Here is a 26386-nt window from a genome sequence, read left to right on the forward strand (position 1 = left end):
AACGTTCCTAAGGGACACTAGGCACATCCGACTGCCCGAAACTCTGGGCTAAAGAAGCCGACTGCGCTGGTATTTGGTCCGATCTGCAAGATGGCCACCTGGGCATATCCTCCCCTGCCTCCGGAGCGATTGGAGCAGGAAGCCGATAGCGCCCTGGTAGGTGCTTTTGCCCATCCCACCCTTGCTTATCAAATCACTGCTCCAGCACTCCTCTCTGACATTCGATATAGGCGAAAGAGCTAGAATGGCTACTGCGCAATTTGCAAGACTCACTGGCATCCCTAAGGGAAGGCCTCCATGAATGTGAAGCGCTTTTGGCTCCCAAAGAGCCCGGTAGCACATTGGTCCTCTCGTCTTTGCGATCCGAGAATGTCAAAGGCTTCGTGACAAGAGTTGGGACCAAAATTGTGAAAGGTGTATGTTTAAACTTTTACCCTTCTAGCACTGTGAAAGTGCTCCAATTCCAGCCCAATTGCATGCACCAAGGCGCTGAATTACGTCAATGCAACAGGATATTCAACTTCGCCTTAGCTCCCTTGCTTCCATGCGTGGCTCGCCCACAACTCGGTTGTGTCTGTCCAGTGGCCCTGATGCTCCCGAGCTCATGCTAAACCAACTCGCCTCGGTGAGGAACTTGGTCAGCCAGAGCCTCGACGTTGTGGATGTTAGCACGTGGACTGGTGACCCGCTCAATGCGAGTTTTATCTTCGGTCAATTGCACCTTTTGCATGAGACCATCTCCGAGGCTCGGCAGATGCTGAAGGGTGAGAATGATAAAGTAAGAGGCAAATGGTGCGAAACCAGCGCAGCTGAGGATGTAAGTCTAATCCCGATGTTGAGACTACAAATTCATTTTCTCGGGTTTTGCTCTGGCGGGTACTAACTTGATACTGTGAAGATGTTTGACCCTCCCTTGCCCCCATCACTTTCTTTCCATCTCTCGATCGCAGATTCGGCTCTGGTGCTGTATCTGAGAACCCTCGAGCCTACCACTCCCAATCACACTCCAACCGCTTTTGCGACTGATATCTCGCTGACCGGGTTTAACCTACGGGACCGAATATTCGGTACCCGCCATCGCCCCCACGATGAAGCTGGCGATGTCTTCACTTGGAAAGGTGAAGAGGTGAGAGTAAAGGAGAAGGTGCGAGTGGAGAGTCAGGATCCCAGCCTGATGGCGGTTATGGCCAAATTGACTGCCTTACAACATGAGGTGATGAAGTGGATATCGGCCTTGAAGGTTCTCATGGGCATTGAGGATTCGGAGAGCGACACTCAGTCTTAGACCCTGTATAAAGTACCCCCTTGTAAATTGATACCATTTGACCTGTGTCTCATCCGCACGTCATGATCTATAAAATTACCAGCGCATATCCGGTTCCTCGATGGATTACCAAAAAGGGCAAGGCGGATTATGTCATGCTCTTAAGATTCTTCCGACCAATCACAGCGCGCCCATTTTTGATGCGCGCATTTCTTGGCGCAGGTTTTCCCTTCTGCTCTGCAGTGGCGTTGCGTTTTCTTCCTCTCTTCCATCCTCCAAATCATTGATTGCTGTGCGGCAGAAGGGCTGAGGATGCTGTCAAGAACTTCGGCAGCACGGGCAAGTCGGCCATGCTCCCATGGGCTTTTGCGCCCGATCGCAAGTCAACCACCGCGAGCCGGCTTGCAACAGCTCCGCCGCGGAGCTGCCAGCTTCGTACCAACTCAACAACGCCGCAGCGCCATCACGCAGAAGGGCTTTCCATCTAACCCTGCGGTTCGAGCCTCGTTGTCAGCGGATGCGAAATCCTCCAACGCCAATCGGGCTCCCGGGACACGATATGCATCCACCACTCCACCTGCGGAGACAAATGCCAATGCCGAACGGAAAGACGCTATTTACGACCTAATTGACCAGATCAACGAAAATGAAATGCAAATGGTTGAGCTTATGGATGATCTGGATCTTTTGGACGACCATGCTGAGGCCCTCGGCATTGACAGACCCGAGCTAGACCATGCATTCAGTCAGACAATCGGTCATCGAGACGCTCAAACCTTGGAAGAGCGCGTGCGAGCGGCGAGACAGCAATTCGGAGACACCCTTCCGGAGGATTACCTGAACGAAACCGAGATTGAATTATACACCCAGTTGTATGGCGAACCTATTATCGAACAAGAACATACGGAACTCCAAATCGAGGATGAGAAGGACCTGAACACACTATATCGTGAAGATGCCGACGGAGAATGGCAAGAGGTGGAAGTTGAAGAGTCCGCGCTTGAAGATGAAGTTCCGGTTGTCTACGATATGGAGATGGGTCCCATTGAAGACGAGACGGCCGCCATGCAGCGAACAAGGGAAATTGCCGAACAGCTTGGGGGAGATGTCATGCTGGAACAATTCGAGGAGGATACAATCCATGATGATGCACCACGGCTCCACCCCCGAACGGTAGAAGGGAAATTCGCCACCGATCCCAGTACGATATTCTTGCCAAAGGATACCGTGACAGGCCCTATCTCTATAATTCTGTCGGACTACTCGAACAAACACATTTCGGAGGTTGCTCGTCGCACATTTGGCGGTTCCAGACTTCCTCATTCCACCTATACTCCACTCCCACGTGCTCAATCACCTCAGATTCCTATTCCGTTATCGGCAACGCAACGACACATGACGGAAATGGAAGCCAATGCCTACATCGCTGCTCTGTACCCCGGACTGTACGCCTCCACATTGAGCGTGTTGACCGAAGTTCGAAAGCGCTTGGGTCCCGAATGGATTCGCGGACTGATGTCGCGGGAGGATGGTCCGCACTTCCTCGATGCTAGCGCAGGAGGTGCTGGTGTTCTAGCATGGAGAGAGGTTCTTCGTGCAGAATGGGACCTTATGGTTCCAGACCATCCCGAAGGCAGCCCTTACCCCGTGGGCAAATCCACGGTAGTTACGGGATCCGAGAGTCTCCAGCTTCGGGCCAGTGCGATGCTTGAAAACACTTCTTTCCTGCCCCGGCTTCCGGATTATGTCCACGTCCGCGAAAAACCGACGCTGAATGATTCGAGAGCTCCCCCAAAGCGCAAACAATACGATGTTATCATTGCACCCCATTCTTTATTGGGCTTGGAGGAGGAATATATGCGCAAAGAGCATGTCCAGAATCTGTGGAACCTACTTAACCCCAATGGTGGTGTCTTGATTCTTCTTGAAAAGGGGCATCAGAAGGGATTCGAGGCGGTTGCTGGAGCTCGTGAAATGCTGCTTAAGCGTCATATTGCAAGCCCCGGCTCTACACACTACGAAAATCTGACTGAATCGCCACACGAAGATACGCACATCCAGAAAGAAACCGGGATGATCGTGGCTCCTTGCACCAACCACGGCAAATGCCCGATGTATCACATGGATGGACATGCCAAGGGCCGCAAGGACTTCTGTCATTTCGAGCAAAGATACATCAGGCCCCAATTCATGCAACGCATTGTAGGGGCTAAGGACCGCAATCATGAAGATGTCCGGTTTAGTTACGTCGCTGTGCAGCGCGGCGTTGACCTCCGTGAGACAGAAAGCATCGTCCAGGGTCCCGAGGCTACTGAAGCTGCCTTTGCAGGCTATGAAGACCTCGATGGCATGCCCGCCGAAGAGGCGCAGGTGGATGAATCGTCGCCAGCGAGCCAGGATGGCACTTCCAGTGACGCACAGAACTTCCACTCCCTATCGCTCCCTCGAATTGTCTATCCCCCTATCAAGCGTCGCGGGCACATCATTTTTGACTCGTGCACGCCCGCAGGGAACATTGAACGCTGGACCGTCCCTCGTTCTTTCAGCCGCCGGGCGTACAAGGACGCTCGCAAAGCACGCTGGGGAGACCTGTGGGCCCTTGGTGCAAAGACTCGCATTCACCGAAACCTAAGGCTCGGAGATAAATTTGGCGAAGGCAGGAGAGAACGAATGGAGAGACGTGCAGCCACTAGAGAAGAGCTCAATGAAGCCGAACAAGAAGAACCTGGAGAAGAAGAGACAGGCTCACCGAGCTGGCCAGAGTTGGCCGTCCCACCAAGGAAGAAGGGCCAAACCATTCCCAGTTGGAAGAAGAATGCAGATAAAAAGTCACTGAGACAGGCGACGAAGCAGTATAGTTCATCCAATTTCGGCAGTGAGGAATTGTCTTGAATTTTGGGTTTTATGGAAAAAGCCCCCAGGAACGAGAGGCGTTAAGTGATTTGATTTTTGGGTAAAAACAGACTCGACCTAGTCTGATTTGTATCATATGTGTACGATATCTGGCTGCATTTTGAGATAGATGTATAAATACTGTATTTAATTGAGCTCCTCACTCAGGTTTAGCATATCCATTTCTCATCTCTTCGTCGTTAATGATTCTATGTACATTGAAAGCTGTCAAACAGCCGATTGGACGCTTCAAAGCCGATGGACGAGCCTTGCTCGAGGCCCTGAGCATCATGCTTTGATATCATCCTTTGAAATAGGAGAATTCGGGTATAAAGTACCGCTGTAGGCATGCTGCAGTAAGACCTTTTCCCTCTTGCTGACCAAAAAGGCCGTCTTCTGGAAGACTACAATCTGAGCCTTTCCGCGCAATAACCTCTGAAGCAAGCAAGGATGGCCAATGTGAGACTTTGCCCCCTTTGTTCAGATCGGCGAGGATCGGGTGAGGCTTGCATATTCCTCTAGTATGCCCCTCTTAAATTTTGCGTCTTTGTCCACGACAGACAGAGTGCAGAGCTCTGCTTTGTCAGGTAGAGACACCGCCCTACTGAATAGCCATACTCTTCCTCAACTGCCTCTCCCGCTGTTTACCCTGCAGCTCCAACCTCTCGACCGCATACTGAAGCCGCTCTTTCTTCTGAACCAAGCGCCTATACTCAGCCGCTTTCGCCGCGGAGGCAGCCTTCGACCGATCGCCAAATGCGCTGCTTCTCTGCGGACGGCTGGGCGGTTGACGGCTCTCACCCGAGTAGAGTCTTCCTTCCTGCAGCTCGCATTTTGCGCGCAGGCCCTGTTCGCGACGGGAGAGCTTCTCGACGTGGTTCGACGCTAGGGAGAGCAGGTGGGCGATGCTGGGGGTGATTTCATCGAGGAGGGACTGCTGGGCTTCGCGGAGGGTTGGTTCGGGGAGAAGTTCAAAGTGCTGTGATGCATTTGTTAGGGACTGGTTATGAATTGATTGCTGGGCGTAGAAGCGAGCTTACTCGGGTGGTTTGTAGGACTTTGGAGAGGCGGGGGAAGTCGCTGATACCGGCGTCGAGAGTGTCGATGGAGGAGTCAAGGATGTTGAGGGAGGACTGCAGGGAGTCGACTGATGCGGCTAGAGATGCGGCCATTGTGTGTAGATGTAGATGTAGGGGTATTGGCAAAAGATGTCGATAAGGGACCTGGTATATCTTGTATGCAATGTTTGTTATGGTTGTTTCCGGGCGGGGCGCATCCGGCAAAAGCGGCAGTGTGCCAAGCCGCAGCCTTAAAGCGGCCGGGCATCGGACCTCCGGACAAACCTCGTTGTACCCGCTTCTCCTCGTCTTCTCTGCATCATCTCCATTCCTCCTCCAAGTCCCGATCTTCTCGTCAAGAAAATCACCTGCCACCATGTCTCTCCTCGGAAAGAAGTTCCCGACTCCCGTCGGTAAGTGCATTTCGCCATAATTCCCTGCTCTGTCGGGTTGGAGCGTGAATATGAACTGACGGACTCCTCGTTACAGCCAAGCCCATGGCTCCCTTCTTCGCTGCCGGTATGTCTGGTTAAACCTTCCCGTGGATATTTCGACGTTGAGCATTTGAATGTCGAGCTCCATCGCGAGTGATGGGCTCGAGCTCGTGTCGCATTATCGACATCCGACGGCAACAGATCCGTCGGTGATGCTTGTTCCGAAACTAACAGCGTCCGTTCCTAGGTGCGGTCATCCTCTACGGCATCAACTCGGCCGCCAACGCCATGATGAACAGTGAGTAACCCGATCACATATCCCGGAGCCCTCTCTGCTCGGAATCATTCTTCGGCTCCAACGCATCCAATTCCACATCGATGTCACAGTGGCTAACCGGACACTTCCTTCCAGCCGCCGAGTTCAAGAACGACCCCCGCAACCCTAACGCCAAGAACGTTAAGCACTAAATTAATCTCAAATATATCTGAGAACGTTGATATGGCGGAGGCAGGAGGATAATGGGTGGCTTGATGACCCGAATGTCTGTTTCGCTTTTGGTTCCGCTTGGCGGGCAGATGCTCTGTACTAGCATATAGAATACACCGTCATCGCACATATTGACGAATTGACAAGTTGTATCACTACTCGAGGATTTTATTCCTGTGTCTTCCGATCCTGGATCTTCCGATTTGAACCCTACCGACGCGCCTACTCTGGTCAGATAGGTGCGGCGATCTGCTGGTCTTATGGTGAGCCCCTGTAGGTAGTATGCGACCCTTCATATGCAACGACAAGCATCTTTCGGTGCTAGAAACTAAGTTCTTTCCGGCGGTTCCTTAACGGTTATAGAGCTGGGTTGTTGCCGAAGGACGCAGCAGCAGCAGCGTGAGGCCGGCAGGAAGCAAAACAGGCATTGTACCTTCACAGCATGACATGCGCCCATAGGACCAAGTAAATGAATACTGCGGATAGCTTAATTCTCAACCTGCAGGTTCCTATGGCCAGACCTTGGTATCAAATTCTGCTCCCAGTATAGGCTCAGAGCCGTCTGAATTGCTACCATCGGGCCACCAACTTTACATGCGAAATAAACACCGCTCTATATTTTTACCATTCGACACTACTGCTTTTTCCAACAATAAACACAGAAAATGCCATATTCTATACTGTAGACCCGAATATAAAATCAAAAGCGCAGGGTCATTCACGCTAAACCCCATACGGCAGCCCCGTGACCCGTGCCAAGAGGTGCGGCGAAGGCATCGAAATCCAGCAATCCCCGTCCAGTTCGGAGACTCGTTGCGCCTCATCCCTCAACTCACCCATCCAGTCACCATGTCGTTCTTCCGATCGAAGAAGCTGGACCTCGGTGGCTTCGTCAACATCCGAGTCATTCGCGACCACACCAAGCGCAAGGCTTTCGAGCAGTACGAGCCCGAACGGTATGAATTCCACCACCGACCTGCCTCAAGTCAATGGCTTTTGTCGCATGGTTTGACCTTTGGGGCCCTGGCTATCGGGCTCTGTTAGAGCGATTTGGCTAATATAATCATCCTACAGTCAAGCTCTGCGCTACGTCATCCGCAACACCTCTCTCCCCGCGCGTACTCGCGCCCAGGCTCAATTGCAGCTCACCCAGATGCACGCCTATACTCGTCCTACGCAGATCAAGAACCGCTGTGTCGGTGGCGGTATTGCTCGGAGTATCATTCGTGATTTCCGACTGGCCCGAGTAAGTGCTCCGAAGGTGGCAGGCAGGATTGCCAGAATGGACCAGGCTAATGCGGTTGCGATCTAGTACCAATTCCGATCCCAGGCGCTGGCGGGTGAACTGCCCGGTGTGAAGAAGGCCAGTTGGTAGAGGAGATACGATGGCAGAAAAAATGGAAAGAATATAGACTGCTGTACACTGCCGGGTGTTGAGATATCCAGCGACCTTTTTTTAGTGGCAGCTGCGGTCACCTGCTTTGGTTTGGTTTGCACGATTGGCGTTTGTTCTCCGTCCTGGTTTGAAAATATGTATTATATGCTGAAATGTATATCGACAACGAATATACTACTGGGTTGATTTGAGCCATTGGTACGAATTTGAGAGTTTGGGCGTGAATCTGCGGGTTTGATATTGACTATTAGTGACGGAGCAGGCGAATACTCGAGCCTATGAACAGTCTTCTTCACTGGCTTGAACTTCTGCTGGTATCTTTGGAGCAGTCTGACAGGCGAATGCCGTTACTACTGGTGTGATTCACTGAGGCAAACGGGCTTCGTTTCTTCACGTCCCACCGGGAACCTGCAGCCTGCTGTCATATTCTCCCCTTCTACTTGCATCCTTTTCTTTCTCTCACGCCTCGATCAATCTACCTACCCTACACTTTCTCTCACGCATCCCATCTCTATCACCCCCTTCAGCCCTCGCAATGTTTGTCTTTCGTCGAGACGATCTCCCAGCTGACCCGGAGTTTCCAGCCCAGCTGGACAAACTGGGGTAAGACGAAGAATCACCTTGATTCTTCCAATAACCAAGAAAACTTACCCCGCGATCTAGATACTTCATCAATGACAAGGACCGGATCCGCAAGATCTCCGACCCTGAGCAGGAATTCCAGTTCAAGATCAACAAGAACCCGCGATGGAATGAGGTGCAGAGAGCCGCGATGAACGGTATGTCCAAGATCTCTTGCATCCTAACCCAGACTTTCCATGTAAGTTCTGAGAACTGCAATCCTGATCCTGTCCCAGCTTGTATTCGCGATATCGTCATGTCTCGCCTGCGTGCTCTAGGCCTGACAACCCTGAAGCTCCCACTCTTTCCCGGCCCTACTGATCCTCACGTCCCGATCCTGGTTTCCTCGAACCTGTCGACCGCGTCCCGCATCATTGTCGTGCTCGGTGAACCTGTGCAGGACCTGGGCATCTGGGCATACCGCAGTGTCGGCACAGATGGCATTGACTTTGGCTCTGCGGTGCGCTTTGCCCGTGCCGTTCTACATCCAGACAGTTCGACTGCCACGAACAAGTCCCCCTCCCACAAGACAGGAGCCAACAACCACCCCGATACAGCGCTCGTCCTGGCAAATACCGGCCAACTGATCTGGCACTGCGGCTCGCAGAGCGCAATGACGATGCAGTCCTGGCTGGCTCTGCCTCGCGAGTCGGCAGTGGATCCGCCACTGACCATGACGCACAGGAACACAATCCGTGGCAATGAGAACTGGCAGGCACATGTGGACTGCGTGTTTGATGAGATCCTGGCCCCTGGTAGTCGTCTTGTTCGAGATGATGTGCAGGTTCAGGTCGTGGGTATCGCGGATGGAGGACTGGGTGCGATTAGGTATTTGGCTAGTCGGTGTATGTATCCCCCCTCTTCCTATTTCCTATATACCTTACTATTTCCCTATTCATCTATCCCCTCTCATTCTCATCCTCAAAATCAACAATCCCACATATCCCCAAATCTAACCAACACAGGGCAAGAATGGCACACCCGCATCAGCTCCATCTGCCTCACCAACCCTTTACACTTCACGCACCTCGAACTCAGCCCCGACATCCACACCATCATCGACTGCGATTCCCCCACCACACCCACCTCCTCTGTCCCCTCCTTCGCATCCTTCATCGCCACCCGCTGCCGCGCCTACGTCCTCTCCCAAGAACCCTTGGGCCTTCCGGTCCCCGGCGCCTCTGCCCACGGCTGCAACTGCTTCTCGTCCGGCGAGGCCCTCAACGTCGAGTGTATCTTCCCGCGCGCCTGCGACGCCATGCTCGATTGGCTGGATCTGACGTATCGGGAGCCGGGGTTCTGTGAGGACAGGCTTCAACTGGTGGAGTTTGATGGGGAGGATAGGTCCGGGGGTGGGGTCGAGGTTGGGTTGTAGATTCTAGGTTGAGATATTCCGGTTTCTGGTTGGGGATCGGGGGGAGGGAGTTCTGGGGCTGAGAGGGAAGTGGCTGGTTAGTTGGTCGGTTTGAATGGGAAAAGAGTGTTGTGGTTTCTTTTCTTTTGGTTCAAGCTGGTCCGGTCGAGGGGGGGTTCATGCGTCTGTTCTACGCTGTCTCGTCCTGTTTTCTTTCCATTCACGGCTGGGCTCTTCAGTGGGGGTTTTCCGTTGGTAGGAATTCATAGTGGAGTAAATGGACTTGAGGATGCTTGTCGAGACTTCAATCTTGCGTTATGTCTGTGAGCGCTCAGGGTAGGCCTGAGGCGTCCATCAAAGGTCTACATTTGCCCTATCCCTGGATATATATCCGAGGAAATCGGACCGGCCAGATACCTTCACCAAAAATTATTTCCGTGGAATCTAGGATGATTTATTGCTAAAATTGCGAGTATAATGCAACTGTATATAATAACGCTAGAATGAATCGACTAATCGAGGAACAAAAATCGGCCGTTAGCATGGACTGATACCTGACGTCTCACCCAAACCTATCATGAACACTCATACTCAACAATAAACATTCTGAAATATACCTAACCATCCAGCTCAACATACATCTTCCTAATCACCCCCTTCCACTCCTCCAACGAGATAGCCCGCTCGCCGTACGGGACATACCCCCTTGGAATTTTCCGCATCTTATCATCATCCCACTTGGGAAGCACCAAGAACTCATGGCTCTTGTCACAGATGTTCAGCGGCAACGTGCCCTTCTGCAGTTTTTCAAAACAGTCCCGGTCGAAGGTCAGGTTGATACAATCCTTGCACCACCACATTTCGCTGGCGGTCTCCCAGTAATGACCACATTCGCCGTCACAGACCGCGAAGATCTGAGGAGGGGAGAAAGATAGATGATCGATGGGGCTAGCAGGGCTGGGGTCTGGCTCAGCGAAGGTTCCTTGCCGTGGTAACTTGCTCACTGTGGTGTCGATGGTAGGCGTGACTTTGCTTTGCGACTTTTCTGTCTCTTGATCAGAGCTTTCGGGTTGGGTGGTCTCTTGCAGATCCTCGACGAGGGCTTCTTCTCGGCCGATGTTCGTGTCTGTGGATGCCTGGCTTGCAAGGGAGGCCATGATGACTGCTGCAGATGCGTTTCGGTCGTCGTCTAGGGGGAGAAAGACGAGTAGGAGTCTCCAGTAGGCGAGGTAGTCATTGTCTTTGTCGTCGTCGGACAGGATCTCCAGGGATATTTCGACCACACTGCGAGCGATTTGTTTCGCCTTGGCTTGGTTTCCCTTTACCTGGTAGTATCTGGATAGATAGAGCTTTGCCGGGAATAAGATCTTGTTCTCGGCCACCTCGTCCGGCAGGATCTCTGAGATCCGGCGAAGATAATCATGAGCCATGTCTGAGTCGTGTTCCGCGGCTCTTGCGCGACGCAGATAGACTGGGGCAAGCTTGATCGTTAAACTGGGGAGAATGTCTTCGACGTCTAAGAAGGAGCGGGGGAGATCATCCTTGAGAGCGATCTCCCAGAGTGCGACCGCGCGCTCTTCATTTTCCACCTCTTGAGAAAGAGCATTAGCAAAGTGATATCGGATGTAGTACAGGCTCGTGTAGGCCTGCCTTTCAGTGGCTAGCTGGATGGCACCAGTATACATGCGTTCCAGGAGACTAAACTGCTCGGTTTCCATGGCTGTTTGTAAGATAATATCGTGCACAGTGTCCTTGCTGGCCAAATTAACGAGCATATCGAAAAGAGGTTGTGTATCCCCAGAGGTGTTTTGAATTGTTTCCAGGAAAGCAACAATATCCGTCCATCGATGTCGACTGTGGTATTGTTCAAGAATCGCCAAAGCACGATCATAGCCGATGTAGTTGGTTTCAATTGATCTGGTATAAGATTGGGTAGCAAGCTCGAACTTGTCGAGGGACCAATATCTCTGCCCTAGGTCGAAGAGCATTTCGGCAAGCGCCTTCCTGTGAGAGCCATCCTTAATCCATTCGCTATCCCCTTGAAGACGTGCCGATACGTCTTCTAGAATCTTGATGGCTTCTTCATCAGATGCAACCGCGCGGGCTAGGTAGAAAGAAGCGCGCCAATTGTCCGCATCAAGTTTCAGGGCATTCCGGCATCGGTTTTGGGCTTCCACCTCGAAGGAGAAGTTCTGTAGAACGGTGGCCACTTGCACTTCCCACAAAGAATCCGTCTCTTTGGATTCTAGTAATGTGCGGCACCAATTCTCTACTCTGCCAATGTTCTCCACTGTAGGCTTTGACGGATCATAAGGTGTTTGATGTTCTTCACACCTCTCGCCGTGCTCCATCTAGAAGCGCATTGGGTTAGAATCGTGCTGGTTAGCGGGAGATTTCTAAGATGACAAACCTTGCGCATCGAGTCAAACAAGAAGGAAAAAGCGCTACAGGCTAGGGGCTGAGGAGAAGCCTCCCGCAACCAGTGGACCGCCATCCTATCCACAAATGACTTCAGCAAGTCCATCTGGGGTGATGTGCTCGAAACAAGGCTGCTAACCCAGGCTCTCGCCCGAGGGTTAGAAATACTCGACACCACGGCAGAGTCTCTAAACCACCGCAAAACTTCCGTGACGCCTCCGTCGCTATCAAGCCATGCAGAACGAGCATGCCACGCAAATGTGGCAGCCTTCTCCAGATCGTTAGTCCACAGCAAGGCGTCTGTCGATGCTTCATCTGTAAAGAGCTTCAGCAGACGAGGCCCGACGGCAGTTTTCCATTCTCGATCTACAAACGCTAGATCCACCGATGATAGATGCTGTAGAACGTAGCTCACTGCGTACGGCCGAAGAATTTCACGTCGCCCATCTCTTTTCTCGGTCAGAATACGCAAGCAGGTAACCGCAAGCTTCACCTCGGCCATATCTTTATCATCTCGATATATGTGGCCACCCTTACCACGGAGTTTCTGCTCGAAGAATGGCTCAAATTCGAATCGGTCATATAGATCTGGCGGGCAGACTGTGTTCAAGAAGTGCCGCACAATCGTGACCTCAGAAGACTTGACTTTCTTGGTAGTGCTGGTGGAGTCTTCTCTATCGCTGTCAAGAGATTGACTCCTTTCCGGGATCAACTCCGCGATCTCATAAGAGCGAAAGTCAATGTCGCCATCACTGTCCACTTCAAACAAGGAGTATTTTATCTGCAGCTTCGTTTCCAAAGGCAGGAGCGATAGGTCGCCACTTCTCTGATAAAGCACAGCTGCCATTTGACGCGGCTTGAACCACTCCCTGCCGTAAAGGATCCAGAGAATGATCTCATTGACCTCTGCAATCTCCTTGGAGTCAAGAGTTTGATTGAGTTTCTCAATCTCACCTTGAATTTGCTCGGACCGCTCCTTTCCAGCATCTTCCAGCACCTGATCAATATCGTGAACATAATCTAGTGTGCTGATGTGCTTGAGGATTGTGTTGATCCTAAAATAGTCACCCGCGGTCTTTTCACACAGAGTGTCACATATCTTTCGCCTGAGCTCTGGGATACCCATGCGGCGCGTGTCTTTGAGCGCTTCGATATGATTCATTCGGGACTGCGTGTACTTTTCCACATCGGACCGGTTTTTCGTGCTTATAGATATTTTCTCAAACGACATACCTTTGACTGACCCGAGTTGTTCAAAAGCCCTCGGGCGGCCAGTGAGAAGAACACGGACGCGCTGATGGTCAGCTGTGAGCGTTGACACTCTACGAAGGAACCTGATCAACGCATCGCCAACAATGTCACCTATGCCGTCGATGACAATAAAGAAGGTCGCGTCAATAACTCGAGCCAGATCTTTGTTGAACAGAAAATAATCTGGAATTTCGTCAGGGTCCAGGTCGCTGGTCTCTTCGCATACATTGGCTGCCAATCTCAAATACGAAGCATCGGCCTGGGTGAACTGCCAAACTAGTGACTTGATAATAAGATCTAGATGGTTCGTCCTCTTGAGCTCTTCCTTCGAGTCGCCCTCGAGAAAGTAAAAGGCTAGCAAGGTCCGCGAGCCACAACTATCCACAGAGCTGCGATTCCGAAGCCGTCGTATTATGGTGGAGGCTAGGTAGCTTTTACCGGAGCCTTCGACGCCTTCGATCCCAAGAATAGGCGGGCTCATTTCTTGGTTCCTTTCCCAAGCCACAAATAGAGGCTCAGAAAAACACCACTGCCCCGTGCCCGGCACGACGAGTCTTCGAATGTTTTGATATGCTCGTTGCCAGAGCGGGTCAGGCTCGTGCCTTCCACGTTCGAGTTTATTCTCATCGAACGCCAATTTCTTGAGAATCAGATCCCGTCTTCGCTGGGTATCAGTCTCCTTCATCTGCTCCGACCGATTTGCGAGGAGCATATCGATTTTACTGTTCACGGCCCTGCTAATAGCCAGGTTCTCCTTGGTGCCCATGGCAGCCTGGGATGCGAAACGGAAGGTTTGCGCCGTAACCAAGCGGCCTTCGCGGTCAACCAGGCTGTCCATCTTGTCCAGCAAATCCTGGATATCGTTGTCATTGAGAAAGAATAGTTTGGAAAAGACCATCAACTTCCTCCTCTTCGAGTGTCGCAGCTTGATGGTGCGATCGCAGATCTCTACGAATAGTTGCAGATGTTGACAGGCCACCTTGGCCAGTCGGGCATCCATGCCACCGCGGATGTAGTACTCTAGACGGCCCAGGTATTGGCTGCATTTGTCGAGCAGGCCCGCCAAGCTCTCGAACACGTCTTGGTAGCCCTGCCATGCATGGATGACTAGGCTCACGGCGTTGAAACATATTTCGGCAGGGCCAAAGACCTCAATTCGCACGCAAACACGGCTATCAGCGGCGTCTTTTTTTAGATCGTTACGTGCTCATGGGCTGGTTCAAACCCCAACACGGTCGGAGCTCGGGGAGAAGGAAGCAAACTCACTTCGGATGCGCCGCCCGCGACCACACCCCCGACCGTGTCGATGAACTTCAAGGTCGTATCGAGGGTGGAGCGGATGGCGCTTTCCTTCGGCGACGAGTCTTCCAGCACCTGGTCGAGATGGGCGAGGACATTCTCAATAGTGAGGTTCTGCCGGATCCGAGTGGCATCTCCCCCGGCCAGCTGGATGACCCGGGCCTGGACCTGGGACCATATGACCGCTATCTCGTCCTTAATGGCGGACGTCTTAGGGTCCACGGGGGATCTGGGGGAGACTGGGGAGATAGTCATGGCCTATGCGGTTCGAGACACGCATGGACCGATAAAAGTATATACAAAAACGGGCACGGGATGTACTCTGCGATGCCAAAAAAAGAGAATCTATCCAGAAGAAACCACGGATCTACTTCGTACAAAGGGACAGATCACAGAAAAGACGGTCTAGGTCCCAAGGGTCGAATCCCCAAACCAATGAGGGGGAGTCACATTTTGGTGCTGTTCAACGAGGCTGTGTTAGTCGGCTTATGCAGCGAAAGGCGCGGTCTAGCGGCAGCAGGATCGTATTTGTCCGGGGGGAGACAGGGTCCAGGCCTCTGACAGGGAGACTGGAAGACATGGTCTGCATTGAGCCCTGTGCCCTGAAGGGATAAGACATTCTGACGGCAATCCGATCTGCCTGCGAAACAGGGGAATCCAGGCTCGGAATGATTAATCCGGATGAAGGACGATGAATGGAGGGATGGAAACAGGAAACGAAGTGGAAACGAGGGACAAAGAGACAGGCGAAGGAGCGATTAGTCAGGCTCTTGGCGACGATCATCTGAGCAGCGCCAGCCCTAGAGACTTCATTCATTTCATTCCCTCGACGGAGTAGACTCTGGTCTCTGGAGTCTCTGGTCCCCGGAGGCTTGAAGTCTTCCCCAATTCACGATCCACCCTCATCATGCGGACGCCGTTCCTGACGGCGGAGTCCGTTCCACCGTCCGCGGAGGGGAAAACCAGCCATGGCCCAAGGGACCATCCAGATCAGCAGGACCAGCACATGCCGCAACTTCCGGTCTGAATGCGTGCTAGTCGAGGGTAGATTAGGCGTGTCACGTCGCGAGGGTCGTCGCAGAGGTCGGGCGAAAGCCTATCCGTGGCCAACGGCAGCAAAGCATCGAGTAACAGGATGTGCGGATGAGCAGTTTCGATCGAGTAAACGCCGATAATTCGCCTCAGGAGACGTCCGATGGCGGATGCCGGAGGCGCCCGATGCAGAACCATGGTTGATGGGGCTGCCGAGCAGGTCTGATTCTTTTGATCGGGAATTCGTTCGTGCTCTTTGTCAGCCGCCGGTTTTCTCCCCACAGGCTCTCGTCGGTGGGTATCGTGGGTATCGTGGGTATCGTATGCCTTGAACCGGCAATAGTGAAGGCATCGTCGGCCCTGTCTTCAATTTTTTCCAGAAGGCAAAACACACAGCAAATCCTGGCAACGCCACCGGAATGATGAAAGAGGTCCAGCATTTTTCATGGTTTTCAGAGCGACACCAACGTCGGCGGTTGATTGCTTATCGCAAATCGATCGAGTAAGAGATTGAAGAAGCCAATTCCGAGTGGCACCGAGTGGAGCCCTTTGTTTTTTCAAGTGGATCCTCGGTCTCTGTTTTTTTTTTTTTCCTTTTCTCCCTCGGGTTTCGCCATGAATCCTGTTGATTTTCATCTTACTCGATCAGAGCCACTCCGTCCGGGGGGACAATTGCGAGGTTATAAAGCCGGGCTTATCGCAACCCCGGACTGGGGCTTATCTTCACTTTTCGTGCACGTTTTGGCCGGTCTTTCTCTCTCACGGTGCCCTTATCAGTCCTTTCGTTTGGCTCCCTTGCCTCCCTTATCAATTGGCCTGTCCTTATCTTTTCTTCTTTTCTTCGTCCTTGGGTTGGAGCTTATAGATTCGACCCATTCTCGCCCTTATCGTGGCGTTCACCGTTCTTCACTCTTTCACGTCTCCTGCCTCTTACCTCTTCTCTCTCCTCCCCTTCTTTTCCTTTTCTCTTCTTACCTTCTCTCATCCCATCTCATATCGTCGTGCTCCTCCTCTCTAACCATGGAGCCCGCTCAAATACCGTCCATTGCGGTCGTTACCTCGTCGCGCGCCGTGATTTCCGGCCGTCTGACATCTGCAACGATCGTTGTATCACGCACCACCGGTAAGATCACCGCTGTATTTGACTCCGTGATCCCGGCGTCGGACTTCCCTGAGGGGACCCCCTACACCGACTATTCGCCCCATGTGCTGCTGCCCGGTCTGGTCGACGCTCACGTCCACCTGAACGAGCCGGGCCGCACCGAATGGGAGGGCTTCTATACCGGAACCCAGGCCGCTGCTTTCGGGGGTGTGACCACGGTCATTGACATGCCCCTGAATGCCATCCCCCCTACCACCACGGTGGCTGGTCTGAAGGAGAAGCTGTCGGCGGCTGACGGCAAGTGCTGGGTCGACGTCGGCTTCTATGGCGGTATCATCCCCGGCAATGCCCATGAACTGAAGGAGCTCGTCAACCAAGGCGTCCGCGGCTTCAAGGGTTTCCTGATCGACAGTGGGGTAAGTATTCAAAAAAACATATCCAGAAGACCCACTCCCCCGTCCACGTATCAGTGCTTACCGTGTCTTTGTAGGTTGATGAATTCCCCGCCGTCTCGTCGGAAGACATTCGCAAGGCCATGGTCGAATTGGCCGACGAACCCACCACGCTCATGTTCCACGCCGAGATGGTGCCCCCCATCACCGCGGCTGATTCGGTTCAGCCCCAGACCCCCGAAGGCCCCGTGGAAGCCTACTCCACCTTCCTGGCCTCGCGGCCCTCGTCGTACGAGACCTCCGCCGTCGAGGAGATCCTCTCCCTGGCGCATCTGGCCCCCAACCTGCCGCTGCACATCGTCCACTTGTCCGCCATGGAGGCCATCCCGCTGCTGCGCAAGGCCCGGGACCAAGGCATCCCCATCACCGCCGAGACCTGCTTCCACTACCTGTCCCTGGCGGCCGAGGAGATCCGCGATGGAGACACCCGACACAAGTGCTGCCCGCCCATCCGCTCGCAGCTGAACCAGGACAGCCTCTGGGACGAGCTGGAACGCCACGCCGACAACGGCGTCATCAAGACCGTCGTGTCCGACCACTCGCCCTGCACGCCCGACCTCAAGCTCCTGCCGTCGCACGTCCCCGGACCCCACGACTGCCAGGCCGAAGCCGCCGCCGTCGACAAAAACCAAGGCAGCTTCTTCTCCGCCTGGGGCGGCATCTCCTCCGTCGGACTGGGCCTCCCCATCCTCTGGACCGAGCTTAGCCGACGCAAGGGCCTGACCGCCTCGCCCGAAGACACCAATACCAAACGGGCCCTGCAGGACATCGTGCAGCTCTGCTGCGCCAACACCGCGGCGCAGGTGGGTCTGGAGCGCCAGAAGGGCGACCTGCTGCCCGGGTTCGACGCGGACATCTGCGTCTTCGACGACACCGCCGAGTGGGTCGTCGAGCCTAGCACCATGCTCTTCCGCAACAAGTGCTCGCCCTACCAGGGTCGGACGCTGCGCGGCCAGGTGCGCGAGACCTGGCTGCGTGGCGAGAAGATCTTCAGTCGGGACGAGGGCTTCGGCAGCAAGACTCCGGCGGGTGCCCTGCTCCTGGAGAAACGGGTGTGAGACCCTAGTTTTCTGTGCTTCTTTCTTCCCTTCCATTGTCTCGAGAGCACTCGAGACTCGTTGACAGGACGGACAGTCAAATCATCCGCACACATCAAACAAACACATAAGAACAAGAACAAGACCAACGACACGACACGACATGATAGATCGCTTCTGATGATCACTAATGACCTTTTTTCATATTAGACAGCAGCCTATTCCCCATGCATCTTGATTACAAAAAGCGACGGTGTAGGCTTTTGCTTTGCTTTTGCTTTTAGCTGCCATCATAGTTTTTGCTTTTCTTATATAGTAGAGGGAATACCATGATAAATCTTATACTTTGCGTTTCCACTTTGAAAACGTAGTCTGATGAAAGTAGTTTCTGTTTTGTTTCGTGCACATTCAAGTTGGATCATAAATCTCATTGTACCGGCATTTCTTAGATTGGTTGAAAACAACATATTGTACACATCTGAGTCGAGAGTTTTGCAAGACTCGACCAAATTTTTGAGAGAGAGGGGGTATCAAGGAGCAAATGGTCCTAGTCATGGTCAAAAGGGGGCAACCTCATCACTTACGGTCATTGTCCATCTTCTTCTTTCTCCTTCTCTTCCCACCGTTCCCGTACTCTCCTCCTTAGTCCACCGTTCGGTCCTCTGCCCCAGATCTCTGCCTTCTCTCCGTCGGGTGGTATGACGGTAGCGTTTCCTTCCCCAGCGGTATTCGCCGTATCCTCACCACTGGGGTTCTGGTCGTCTCCCTCCACCACTACTTTTCGTTCTCGGATTCGTTTCTCACGTGCCCGCGCCTGTTCAACTTTACGTAAGTAGATAGCGTAGATCAGCACTTCCGCGACGCCGACCATTAACGCCACGAGAAGCGAGATCAAGACTCGCACGGGCTCGGACACCCCGCCCTGCGAGCCGGTTCGATTCGACGACCGCCAGACCGTCGCCACCAACGCGACCAGTAAATCGGGTGTTCGAAAGCTGGTCAGCGCCCAGTAAACGCTGAACCCGGTGAGCAGAACGGAGAGGAAGATATTCAGCACGAGTCCGGGCGTCAGCGGATCCGAGTCGTCGACTGACTGGTCGCCTGATGACTTCGATTCGTGGATGGCGGAGAGTGTCGGTGTGGATGACGAGAAGATGGACGCCGGGGATTGCGACGAGGGCAGATGTGGAGAAGTCATGCGTTTGTAGGCGTCTGCTTCGGCGGCGGCGAGGAGACGGGCTTTTAAAGCGAGGTATTCGGGGCTCTGTGGGGGGTTGGGTATCAATACAGGGACTTCGTCGAATGGTGTGAAGTAGCTACCTAGTAGGTCGCTAGCGATGAAGGGAGGGGGATGGTGACATGACGTACGGGCTCGGGCTTCTTCGGCGGCGGTGGAACGTACACCTTGGTCCCGCGGAGGAGCGAATTTAGACTCCGGTCATCACTGCTGATGGAGGTGTCATTCCTGGTTCGAAAATATCGAGCCAACCGGATTATCTGTTCATGGGCGATCGGGCCCTCGAGAGATAAGGTGTCTGGTAGGTCAAGCTCCTGGCGAGACGAGGGCGGGACATCCTCGAGGGCCGAGACGATGCGAGAGGTGGTGACTAGGCGGACCATCGTCGAAGGGAGACAATATTATCGATGACAGTCCATGGTTGATAGAGCGAGGAAAGACAAGGAGATGGGGAAGTAGAGATGTCGAGAAGTAAAGAGACAGAGAGAGGATGATGAAAGCACGGGGCCGCCATGCCCAAACAGGCAACCTGCTTCCCCCCACATCGACTTTCCTCTGCGTCCTTCGTTTGTCCGCTCTTCGGCTTCATCTCTGTCGACTGGTCCCTCTCGGTGCTTGTCTACACCGTTTCACAATGGCTGACAAAAAATCCGGCTCGTATGTTCCCCCTTTCTACAATCAATCCCGCCAGAAAAAACCCAGCCAAAACTCCCCTTCCCCCCAAAAAACCCTTCTACCCTATACCCCTCCTCCGACCACAAACCCACCCACCACATCTAACAACACTCGATATAAAGGTCGGTAACGACGCAAACCAACCCCCGCGGTATCCCCGTCGCCCCCTTTGTCGACAATGTCGGCGACTACGTGTCGACCCGCGCGGAGGTCGAAGCCACGCTGCGCTCGTTCCAAGAGATGATCTCGAAATACCAGTTCATGGAAGTCAACACGCAACGACGAGGCGCCGGCCTGCGTGAGAAGATCCCCGACATCCGCAAGACGCTGGAGATGGTGAAGTTCCTGAAGATGCGCCGGGACGCGCAGTCCAGCGCCCTGGAGACCAACTTCGAGCTGAACGACACCCTCTATGCGCGCGCCACCATCTCCCCCGAGGACACGGAGGAAGTGTATCTCTGGCTCGGAGCCAATGTGATGCTGTCGTATCCGATTGCGGAGGCCGAGACCATGCTGCAGGATAAGCTGTCGGCCGCGGAGAAGAGCCTGTCGTTCTGTGAGGAGGATTTGGAGTTTTTGAGGGAGCAGATTACGGTATGATCATCTTTTCCCCTTTCCTACGTCTCTCTCTTCCTCGCCTTCGATCGATTCTGTCCATTTCGATTCGCTGACGCTTTGAAAAACAGACATTGGAAGTGGCAACTGCTCGTGTTTACAACTGGGACGTGGTACAGCGACGGAAAGAAAAGGCCGAAGGGAAGGGAGGTGACGATGAGAACGAGAAGGGCCGCCCTGGTGGTTAAACTGCTTCCGACGTCTCTGCGCTTCAAACTTGGGTCAACCGTGCGTACTTTCTTTTTACCTCTTTGAAAACTATTTCCCTTTCGTCTCTTATTCGTGTATATCCCCGGTCAGGTTAGATGAGCCAAATAAAAGCGCTGTACAAGGACTATCCATATATTCTGAGAGATTCAATTAAGATGATCATACCACGCATTGTATGTATGGCTTGTGAGTTAACCCCGTAAAAACAGTCTATCATAAGCTAGTAAAGTATAAAATAAGCTTGCCATCTTTGCATCGCTCAACAAACATTAGAAATATTAGCAAACGGCCTATATAGCCACCGTGAGAGGTCATCAATCATCACCCAAACTCTCGCTGTAAAGTGAACCAAGCCAGGAAAAGAACGAAGAAAAAGATAAGGGCAAAGATAAAGGCAAAAGCAAACCCAGGAAGGCAATATAACGCAACACAAGCCATATCCATGCAATCTGTATCAAACATAAGCAAACCCAGAAAGTTATCGGTAAGTTGTAAAATCATCAATCGTAAATCAAGAAACATAGCCTGCCGAGGCAAGTCAAGTGCAGGGGTATCTATAAACCAGGCTCTTCGCTAAGCTCTGGGACCTGGATACTTGGCAATAGGTTCAGGTAGCATATCTGCATCGGACACGGCTCTATCTCGCACGCGTCTGGAGATGTCAATATCCGTGTCATCGCCGACAAATGTCCACTCCTCGGAATCGCCGACTTCATCTTCCTCCTGCTCGGCCATAGTCTTTGCCGATGGCGTCGGAGAGAATGGTGTCGACGAAACGATCGAGCGCTGCCGAGCCAGTGTGGTAGCATATTCGAGATCGCGGTACAGTGCTTGAATAGCAGTCGCCACTCCATCCTCCTGTTTGACGTTAGAAAATTGCTCAGATTATTGAAGAAAATGCCATGTCACTTACACTGCGAATTTGTGCACCCAACTCCCGAGCCTTCACAATCATACGCTCGCTGTGGGTAGCCTCCCACAAAGCTCGTGAAAACACGCTCACGTTCAGTTTCTTCATACAAATTCCAACACCCAAATCTTCAACTCTGGTTCCAAAGAAGAACTGGTCCCCAAAGAACGGCTTGACAATGGTTGGAACGCCTGCCCGCAAACTTGCTCCGGTCGTCCCGGCCCCTCCGTGGTGTGCGGCAGCATCGATCTGCGAAAACAGCCAGTCATGAGGGGCTGCTTGGATCTGAATGATTTCTGGGGGGAGGGGAATCTCCGCCTTCGCACTGGCGGGATCCCCAAGACGGTCTGACCACCCCTTGGAGAGAATGCAGCGGACATCGGCCTTTTGAACGGACTCTACGACAGTCCGTGTGAGAGCAGACGGGTCCGACACGACAATAGAGCCAAAGCCGATGTACACGATCTTCTTGCCATCTTTCCGTGCACGCTGGATAAACCTGGTCAGCTCTACAGGTGGTGTCCAGTCCGTTCCTTCGCTTAGAAACCAATATCCAGTTATCCGGATCCAGTCGGGGTAGTCGAGTGGCGGAGCGACGACCGAAGGAGAGTAGTTGTAAAGAAACGGGACCTTGTTAGGTTGCATCTTATCCAAGGTTGTTGGCTTGAGTCCAAGATCAGTCTTTCTCCACCGATTCACTTGTCCCGCAATTGCCTTCCAGAAGACGTTGTCAAACATGACGTAGGTGATGTAGTTGTAAGCACCGCCCATCTTATGCTCAGGGACGGCGAACGCATGCGGGTATGCTCGTGTCCGGGTCCAGGGCATCGTGAAGGCACGGAAGTATGGGATTCTGAGTGCCTCCGCAATATGGATCCCTGCCATTGCACTGGGAGATTCTATCAGGAGATCGCTTCCTTGGCAGCCTTTCCATGCAGAGGATAGGAGATCGTCAATCCAGCCTCGGAACTTCAAGGATGCCTCCCTCAGGAACGAGTATGTGAACATTCCATTCTCCACACAAATTCTCATTAGTTCTGCAGGGTCTCCATCGACCGGAGCAAAATCAATGCCGTGCTTTCTCACCCAAGGCTCGAATTCTGCATGGGTCGCAATTTTAGGCTTGTGGCCTTCGGCGAGTAACCCTTTGCACAAGGCAATGTACGGCTGTACGTCACCCCGAGAGCCAATAGTAAGACATGTGATCCGCAGAGACTCGGAGGGTTTGAAATTGATGATCGAAGCTCGGGGATCATCGAAAATGGGATGAAGCTCTGAGGACTCTTCCAACGGCGCTTGGGTATCTTCCTCGCCGATGACGCCCATCCTAGCTTCTTGCAGCATTAGATGCTCCGCTTTTGCTGCATCGGATTCGTCTGTCTCTTGTTTGGCGAGCAAGCCCGACTCTGCCAAAAACTTGACCGACTCGAGTCCCTGGTGCAGTGTTACCGCACAATCATCTCGGGCATCGGATGCATTGAACTCGAAGAACAATTCCTCATGGCCTCGAATTATGATGACAAGCCCGTGGTAACCAAACCGAAAGCCCTTTTCCTTCTCAACGTTCTCAACGTCTTTCAACGGAAGGATCATCTTTGTGCGGGTCCCCGGAATCAGGCTTCGGAAGCAGAGCTTTTTCTGGCTGATGTAAATCTTGCCATATAAGGGAAGAACGCGGTGGAGATGGGCGAAATATGTTGCTTGAAGCCTCTCTGTCGGCGGGAGTGCGAAATGGGCCCGGAAACGGTCTCCGTGTTTGCAGCCATCTTCCCTGTCTTCGGGGTCGACATCCTGATCATCTGGTAGTATATCTTCTCCTTCCCCGTAATGCTGGCGGCCCCCTGCCCACATTCCTGATACTTTCTCGAAGTAGCCCATCGATTCGCTGGCCAAAAGAGTGCTCATCTGTTTTGACCGGTTCTTCAAATATTCTGCGATTCCCGCGGCACGCTGAAGAGGATAGGCACCGGCTCTGACGAGTTCATTCAGAGAAGGAGTCGCAGTATGCGTCTTGGAAGAATCCTGCACTTCTAGGTCAGATTCACTGATCCCATACTGAAATTCTGCTTCGTTCTGTCGGGCAAGCGCCAATGGGTTAACGGCAGCATAAGATGCATCTCGCGCTGTATCGCCAGAATGCCGGCGTCCCTTCTCTGCGCCAGAACGCCGAGCTCCCAAGGTGTGTATTGTTGGAGACTGGAATACGTCGCTTCGGTTGAGAATTTGACTGGCCGACTCTGTTGTATCCGTCATGGACTGTAAAACAGCGGAGGATTCGGCCGCATGTTCAAAGGAGTTACAGAAGGAGTCCGATGGGTCTGCTTGCTTTGTTGGAGGGGACGTCCCCACTACGTCGTGACCGAAGCTGACATGGCTTGCACTTGCGCTTCTGCGCCGATGCGAGTTAACGTTTGCTATCCCTCGCGACTGGCTCAACGCGCTACTCAATGACCACCTATTCTGGGATCCTCGGGATCGTCTCGACTGGGCGACCTGGTCTCGCTTGGGTGATAAGGTCTGGGACTGTTTTGTAGTTCCGTGCGTCAGGCTTTTCAAGAAGTTGAAGGCGTCTTGACCGGCATTGAAGAATGAGAAATAATACTGCCAGCGACATTAGTGATAAATACCGCCATACCAATCAGCGGAGACAAACCTCATCAATGGCATAGGTCTCTCGGTCAACAACGCGTATCTTAAATGTCTCGGCGAATTCAACCATGGGGCTTTCCTCTATATCTATAATATTATCAATCGGAAAAGAGATTTTGACACTGTCGCCGTCGTTGTGAGTTCGAAAGATGACTTTCTGCAACGATTTCACCCATTCTTTGGCACTGGCCTGGCTATCGGCTCTGAAATAATATGTTCGCTGGTCGGTGGTCACCTGGAAATCCTTCGTTTCTTTGCCTTTGTCTTTCTGCTCAACCAAAGAGGCAGATATCCCGTATCGGAGATCCACATGACCGCTGGGGAAGTAGAAGTTGGAGGGATCCGCATAGAAAGAGAGAACATCCCCCTTCAATGAGAACCAATAACGAGTGTACCGGAGGTTCTTTCGCCCGCGTTTGTGGAGCCAGCCAGATCTGATGGTGAGAGTTGACTTTCGTGGAAGATAAGCGTAGAAGCAGATATGTCCTTCCGTGACATACATGTACCCCTGCAAAAGCATACTTTGCAGTAGAGAGCAAGCATACTCAACGACGACCTTCTCCGGAGACTCGTAGCCAAACATTTCCATCAACCTGTGAGAGAGGGCAGACGAGGCCGGCCGAGGGCCATTGTCGGCCCCATCCATCGCCGAGTGAGGATGCTCAGGCACCGCCTTGGGGTCGAGGAGGGCCTGGGCCTCCACCATCCGGCTCAGAACAGGGGCGGCTCGAGGGGTGGCACTGCGAGGACGCCTTGGGGACGGAGCTCGAGACATCTCATCGCTCGACGGGGGCTCGGTCTGGATCGTCTTTTCTTTCCCATTACGAAAGCTTGAACTTGTCTTAAAGGGCCGCAAAAGCCTGTTCTCCGATATCGTCCTGCGATGACGGCGGCCTCTTTCTTCCGACTGTGCCTTGTTGTCCGTCGACTGAGTGGTGTTCTCGGCTTCCCTGGGAGGTATACCGGCGGCGGCGGTGGGAGGGATCTTCCTACTCGATTTCCGACGATGACCTTCAGCGTCGCCTTCGCTATCACTCGAATCGTCGAAGCGCGTATGGAAGTCGGACTTGGAACCGACGGCGGCGATCATAGAAAAGATGGACTGTTGCATGTAGGGGACGTGGCCGTCGCGAGAGCCGGTGGCGCCAGGCGGAGCGGTGAAATCGACCTGGGCATCGTGGTCGTCCTTTAGGCGCTCGGGCAAGGCACTGGAAAACATTCGACCGTTGGACATGGATTGTCTTCTTGTAGTGAGTTTAGAATCCACACGTTTTTTGGCATCGTCCAGAAAGGGTCGCATCGTCGGCGATGCAAACGAGGGTGGGAGACCAAAGGAGCGGAAGGCCGACAACGGTCAAGGGAGGAAGGGAAGGGATGGCAGCTGTAGAACTGGAAGTGTCGGAGCAGGTGACAGCAACAGCCACAACTGACCCCGTCACTGGAGCGCTGACGTCAGCCACTCTAATAACTATTTAGTTATCACCTTAGTTAACTACCTAGTGAAGTGAGTGGAGTACAAGGGTCTAATAATTAGGCCGGTATCAAGAGTCCATCCAACATTACATTCCAGAACATCGATTCAGAGTATTCAGCTCATTTATCCCCCTATATGTTGGTTCATTGTATCATGTGACCTTTTCTTTCATGCTCCTTTTTGTTACAGCGCAAACAAACCCTCTTACCAAACAACCGCTATAAATGTTTGCTGGTTGTAGGAGTATCTATTATCGTTGGGCAGTGAACAGACTTCGGTAACAACCTTACCTGAGTGTTCTTTATTCCGTAATTGGCAGCCTTTGTCGGCCTCGGCATGCGGGATTCTTATATACCTGAAGCCACCGTGATCTGCCAGGTCTCTTTCCACAGGGTACTCGTACAGACTTGAATAAGGGCCTAACCAATCAGAACACCCCCATGAGACAGCCGGGGCGCTAACTGACTTATGTCATCCGTCAGGGCTGTGGCGAGAAATTATCTACAGGCCTGCGTCTCT

At 52.8% G+C, this 26386-nt stretch overlaps 12 protein-coding genes across 12 annotated transcripts; 8 read left to right on the forward strand and 4 right to left on the reverse strand.

The window, feature by feature from the left end:
* Positions 1 to 17: 17 nt before the first annotated feature.
* P170DRAFT_389868 (uncharacterized protein) lies at positions 18 to 1378 on the forward strand. Its single transcript, XM_024845885.1, has 4 exons — positions 18 to 156; positions 231 to 416; positions 512 to 817; positions 899 to 1378. Exons 1-4 carry the CDS (start codon positions 91 to 93, stop codon positions 1283 to 1285), a joined length of 945 nt encoding a protein of 314 aa, XP_024701045.1. The 5' UTR covers positions 18 to 90; the 3' UTR covers positions 1286 to 1378.
* A 147-nt stretch (positions 1379 to 1525) lies between these two features.
* P170DRAFT_439470 (tRNA methyltransferase RSM22) lies at positions 1526 to 4302 on the forward strand. Its single transcript, XM_024849841.1, has one exon. It carries the CDS (start codon positions 1577 to 1579, stop codon positions 4154 to 4156), a length of 2580 nt encoding a protein of 859 aa, XP_024701046.1. The 5' UTR covers positions 1526 to 1576; the 3' UTR covers positions 4157 to 4302.
* A 17-nt stretch (positions 4303 to 4319) lies between these two features.
* Positions 4320 to 5375, reverse strand: P170DRAFT_414246 (DASH complex subunit SPC19). Its single transcript, XM_024847011.1, has 2 exons — positions 5197 to 5375; positions 4320 to 5135 (listed from the first exon to the last, which is right to left on the reverse strand). Exons 1-2 carry the CDS (start codon positions 5326 to 5328, stop codon positions 4758 to 4760), a joined length of 510 nt encoding a protein of 169 aa, XP_024701047.1. The 5' UTR covers positions 5329 to 5375; the 3' UTR covers positions 4320 to 4757.
* Positions 5376 to 5590: 215 nt separating this feature from the next.
* On the forward strand, positions 5591 to 6116 carry P170DRAFT_478684 (F1F0 ATP synthase subunit i; the record flags this gene model as incomplete). Its single annotated transcript, XM_024853585.1, has 4 exons — positions 5591 to 5627; positions 5704 to 5733; positions 5896 to 5946; positions 6061 to 6116. The coding sequence occupies 4 exons, from the start codon at positions 5591 to 5593 to the stop codon at positions 6114 to 6116; spliced, it is 174 nt and encodes a 57-aa protein (XP_024701048.1).
* Positions 6117 to 6965: 849 nt separating this feature from the next.
* Positions 6966 to 7733, forward strand: P170DRAFT_512384 (mitochondrial 37S ribosomal protein uS14m). Its single transcript, XM_024854985.1, has 3 exons — positions 6966 to 7091; positions 7210 to 7381; positions 7448 to 7733. Exons 1-3 carry the CDS (start codon positions 6985 to 6987, stop codon positions 7508 to 7510), a joined length of 342 nt encoding a protein of 113 aa, XP_024701049.1. The 5' UTR covers positions 6966 to 6984; the 3' UTR covers positions 7511 to 7733.
* A 333-nt stretch (positions 7734 to 8066) lies between these two features.
* P170DRAFT_500300 (uncharacterized protein) lies at positions 8067 to 9809 on the forward strand (the record flags this gene model as incomplete). Its single annotated transcript, XM_024854147.1, has 4 exons — positions 8067 to 8134; positions 8195 to 8310; positions 8389 to 8997; positions 9118 to 9809. 4 exons carry the CDS (start codon positions 8067 to 8069, stop codon positions 9525 to 9527), a joined length of 1203 nt encoding a protein of 400 aa, XP_024701050.1. The 3' UTR covers positions 9528 to 9809.
* A 164-nt stretch (positions 9810 to 9973) lies between these two features.
* Positions 9974 to 14559, reverse strand: P170DRAFT_439473 (tetratricopeptide repeat protein). The gene is made up of 2 exons (XM_024849842.1): positions 11917 to 14559; positions 9974 to 11857 (listed from the first exon to the last, which is right to left on the reverse strand). The coding sequence occupies exons 1-2, from the start codon at positions 14173 to 14175 to the stop codon at positions 10124 to 10126; spliced, it is 3993 nt and encodes a 1330-aa protein (XP_024701051.1). The 5' UTR covers positions 14176 to 14559; the 3' UTR covers positions 9974 to 10123.
* Positions 14281 to 15356, forward strand: P170DRAFT_251337 (uncharacterized protein). Its single transcript, XM_024843026.1, has one exon. The coding sequence runs from the start codon at positions 14385 to 14387 to the stop codon at positions 15033 to 15035; it is 651 nt and encodes a 216-aa protein (XP_024701052.1). The 5' UTR covers positions 14281 to 14384; the 3' UTR covers positions 15036 to 15356.
* A 1170-nt stretch (positions 15357 to 16526) lies between these two features.
* Positions 16527 to 18118, forward strand: P170DRAFT_478688 (allantoinase alX; the record flags this gene model as incomplete). The annotated part of the gene is made up of 2 exons (XM_024853586.1): positions 16527 to 17024; positions 17099 to 18118. 2 exons carry the CDS (start codon positions 16527 to 16529, stop codon positions 18116 to 18118), a joined length of 1518 nt encoding a protein of 505 aa, XP_024701053.1.
* A 405-nt stretch (positions 18119 to 18523) lies between these two features.
* P170DRAFT_439474 (TMEM199/VMA12 family protein) lies at positions 18524 to 19784 on the reverse strand. Its single transcript, XM_024849843.1, has 2 exons — positions 19466 to 19784; positions 18524 to 19361 (listed from the first exon to the last, which is right to left on the reverse strand). The coding sequence occupies exons 1-2, from the start codon at positions 19715 to 19717 to the stop codon at positions 18684 to 18686; spliced, it is 930 nt and encodes a 309-aa protein (XP_024701054.1). The 5' UTR covers positions 19718 to 19784; the 3' UTR covers positions 18524 to 18683.
* A 146-nt stretch (positions 19785 to 19930) lies between these two features.
* P170DRAFT_439476 (tubulin-binding prefolding complex subunit PAC10) lies at positions 19931 to 20957 on the forward strand. Its single transcript, XM_024849844.1, has 3 exons — positions 19931 to 19991; positions 20132 to 20603; positions 20696 to 20957. The coding sequence occupies exons 1-3, from the start codon at positions 19969 to 19971 to the stop codon at positions 20810 to 20812; spliced, it is 612 nt and encodes a 203-aa protein (XP_024701055.1). The 5' UTR covers positions 19931 to 19968; the 3' UTR covers positions 20813 to 20957.
* A 42-nt stretch (positions 20958 to 20999) lies between these two features.
* On the reverse strand, positions 21000 to 25776 carry atg26 (UDP-glucose:sterol glycosyltransferase). The gene is made up of 3 exons (XM_024845886.1): positions 24398 to 25776; positions 21748 to 24345; positions 21000 to 21692 (listed from the first exon to the last, which is right to left on the reverse strand). The coding sequence occupies exons 1-3, from the start codon at positions 25691 to 25693 to the stop codon at positions 21408 to 21410; spliced, it is 4179 nt and encodes a 1392-aa protein (XP_024701056.1). The 5' UTR covers positions 25694 to 25776; the 3' UTR covers positions 21000 to 21407.
* Positions 25777 to 26386: the final 610 nt, after the last annotated feature.

Source organism: Aspergillus steynii (assembly GCF_002849105.1).
Source record: "Aspergillus steynii IBT 23096 chromosome Unknown P170scaffold_7, whole genome shotgun sequence".
NCBI classification, from domain to species: domain Eukaryota; kingdom Fungi; phylum Ascomycota; class Eurotiomycetes; order Eurotiales; family Aspergillaceae; genus Aspergillus; species Aspergillus steynii.

Coding starts and splice junctions, on each gene's coding strand:
- P170DRAFT_389868 (XM_024845885.1), top strand. CDS start 91: ATGGCCACCTGGGCATATCCTCCCCTGCCTCCGGAGCGATTGGAGCAG. Junction 157..230: donor AGGAAGCCGATAGCGCCCTG/GTAGGTGCTTTT, acceptor CATTCGATATAG/GCGAAAGAGCTAGAATGGCT. Junction 818..898: donor AAACCAGCGCAGCTGAGGAT/GTAAGTCTAATC, acceptor GATACTGTGAAG/ATGTTTGACCCTCCCTTGCC.
- P170DRAFT_439470 (XM_024849841.1), top strand. CDS start 1,577: ATGCTGTCAAGAACTTCGGCAGCACGGGCAAGTCGGCCATGCTCCCAT.
- P170DRAFT_414246 (XM_024847011.1), bottom strand. CDS start 5,328: ATGGCCGCATCTCTAGCCGCATCAGTCGACTCCCTGCAGTCCTCCCTC. Junction 5,136..5,196: donor AAGTCCTACAAACCACCCGA/GTAAGCTCGCTT, acceptor AATGCATCACAG/CACTTTGAACTTCTCCCCGA.
- P170DRAFT_512384 (XM_024854985.1), top strand. CDS start 6,985: ATGTCGTTCTTCCGATCGAAGAAGCTGGACCTCGGTGGCTTCGTCAAC. Junction 7,092..7,209: donor GAGCAGTACGAGCCCGAACG/GTATGAATTCCA, acceptor ATCATCCTACAG/TCAAGCTCTGCGCTACGTCA. Junction 7,382..7,447: donor GTGATTTCCGACTGGCCCGA/GTAAGTGCTCCG, acceptor GTTGCGATCTAG/TACCAATTCCGATCCCAGGC.
- P170DRAFT_439473 (XM_024849842.1), bottom strand. CDS start 14,175: ATGGATGCCCGACTGGCCAAGGTGGCCTGTCAACATCTGCAACTATTC. Junction 11,858..11,916: donor TGTTTGACTCGATGCGCAAG/GTTTGTCATCTT, acceptor ATGCGCTTCTAG/ATGGAGCACGGCGAGAGGTG.
- P170DRAFT_251337 (XM_024843026.1), top strand. CDS start 14,385: ATGGGCTGGTTCAAACCCCAACACGGTCGGAGCTCGGGGAGAAGGAAG.
- P170DRAFT_439474 (XM_024849843.1), bottom strand. CDS start 19,717: ATGGTCCGCCTAGTCACCACCTCTCGCATCGTCTCGGCCCTCGAGGAT. Junction 19,362..19,465: donor CGCCGAAGAAGCCCGAGCCC/GTACGTCATGTC, acceptor AACCCCCCACAG/AGCCCCGAATACCTCGCTTT.
- P170DRAFT_439476 (XM_024849844.1), top strand. CDS start 19,969: ATGGCTGACAAAAAATCCGGCTC. Junction 19,992..20,131: donor GCTGACAAAAAATCCGGCTC/GTATGTTCCCCC, acceptor CTCGATATAAAG/GTCGGTAACGACGCAAACCA. Junction 20,604..20,695: donor TTTTGAGGGAGCAGATTACG/GTATGATCATCT, acceptor TTTGAAAAACAG/ACATTGGAAGTGGCAACTGC.
- atg26 (XM_024845886.1), bottom strand. CDS start 25,693: ATGCGACCCTTTCTGGACGATGCCAAAAAACGTGTGGATTCTAAACTC. Junction 24,346..24,397: donor AGACCTATGCCATTGATGAG/GTTTGTCTCCGC, acceptor TGTCGCTGGCAG/TATTATTTCTCATTCTTCAA. Junction 21,693..21,747: donor TGGGTGCACAAATTCGCAGT/GTAAGTGACATG, acceptor AACGTCAAACAG/GAGGATGGAGTGGCGACTGC.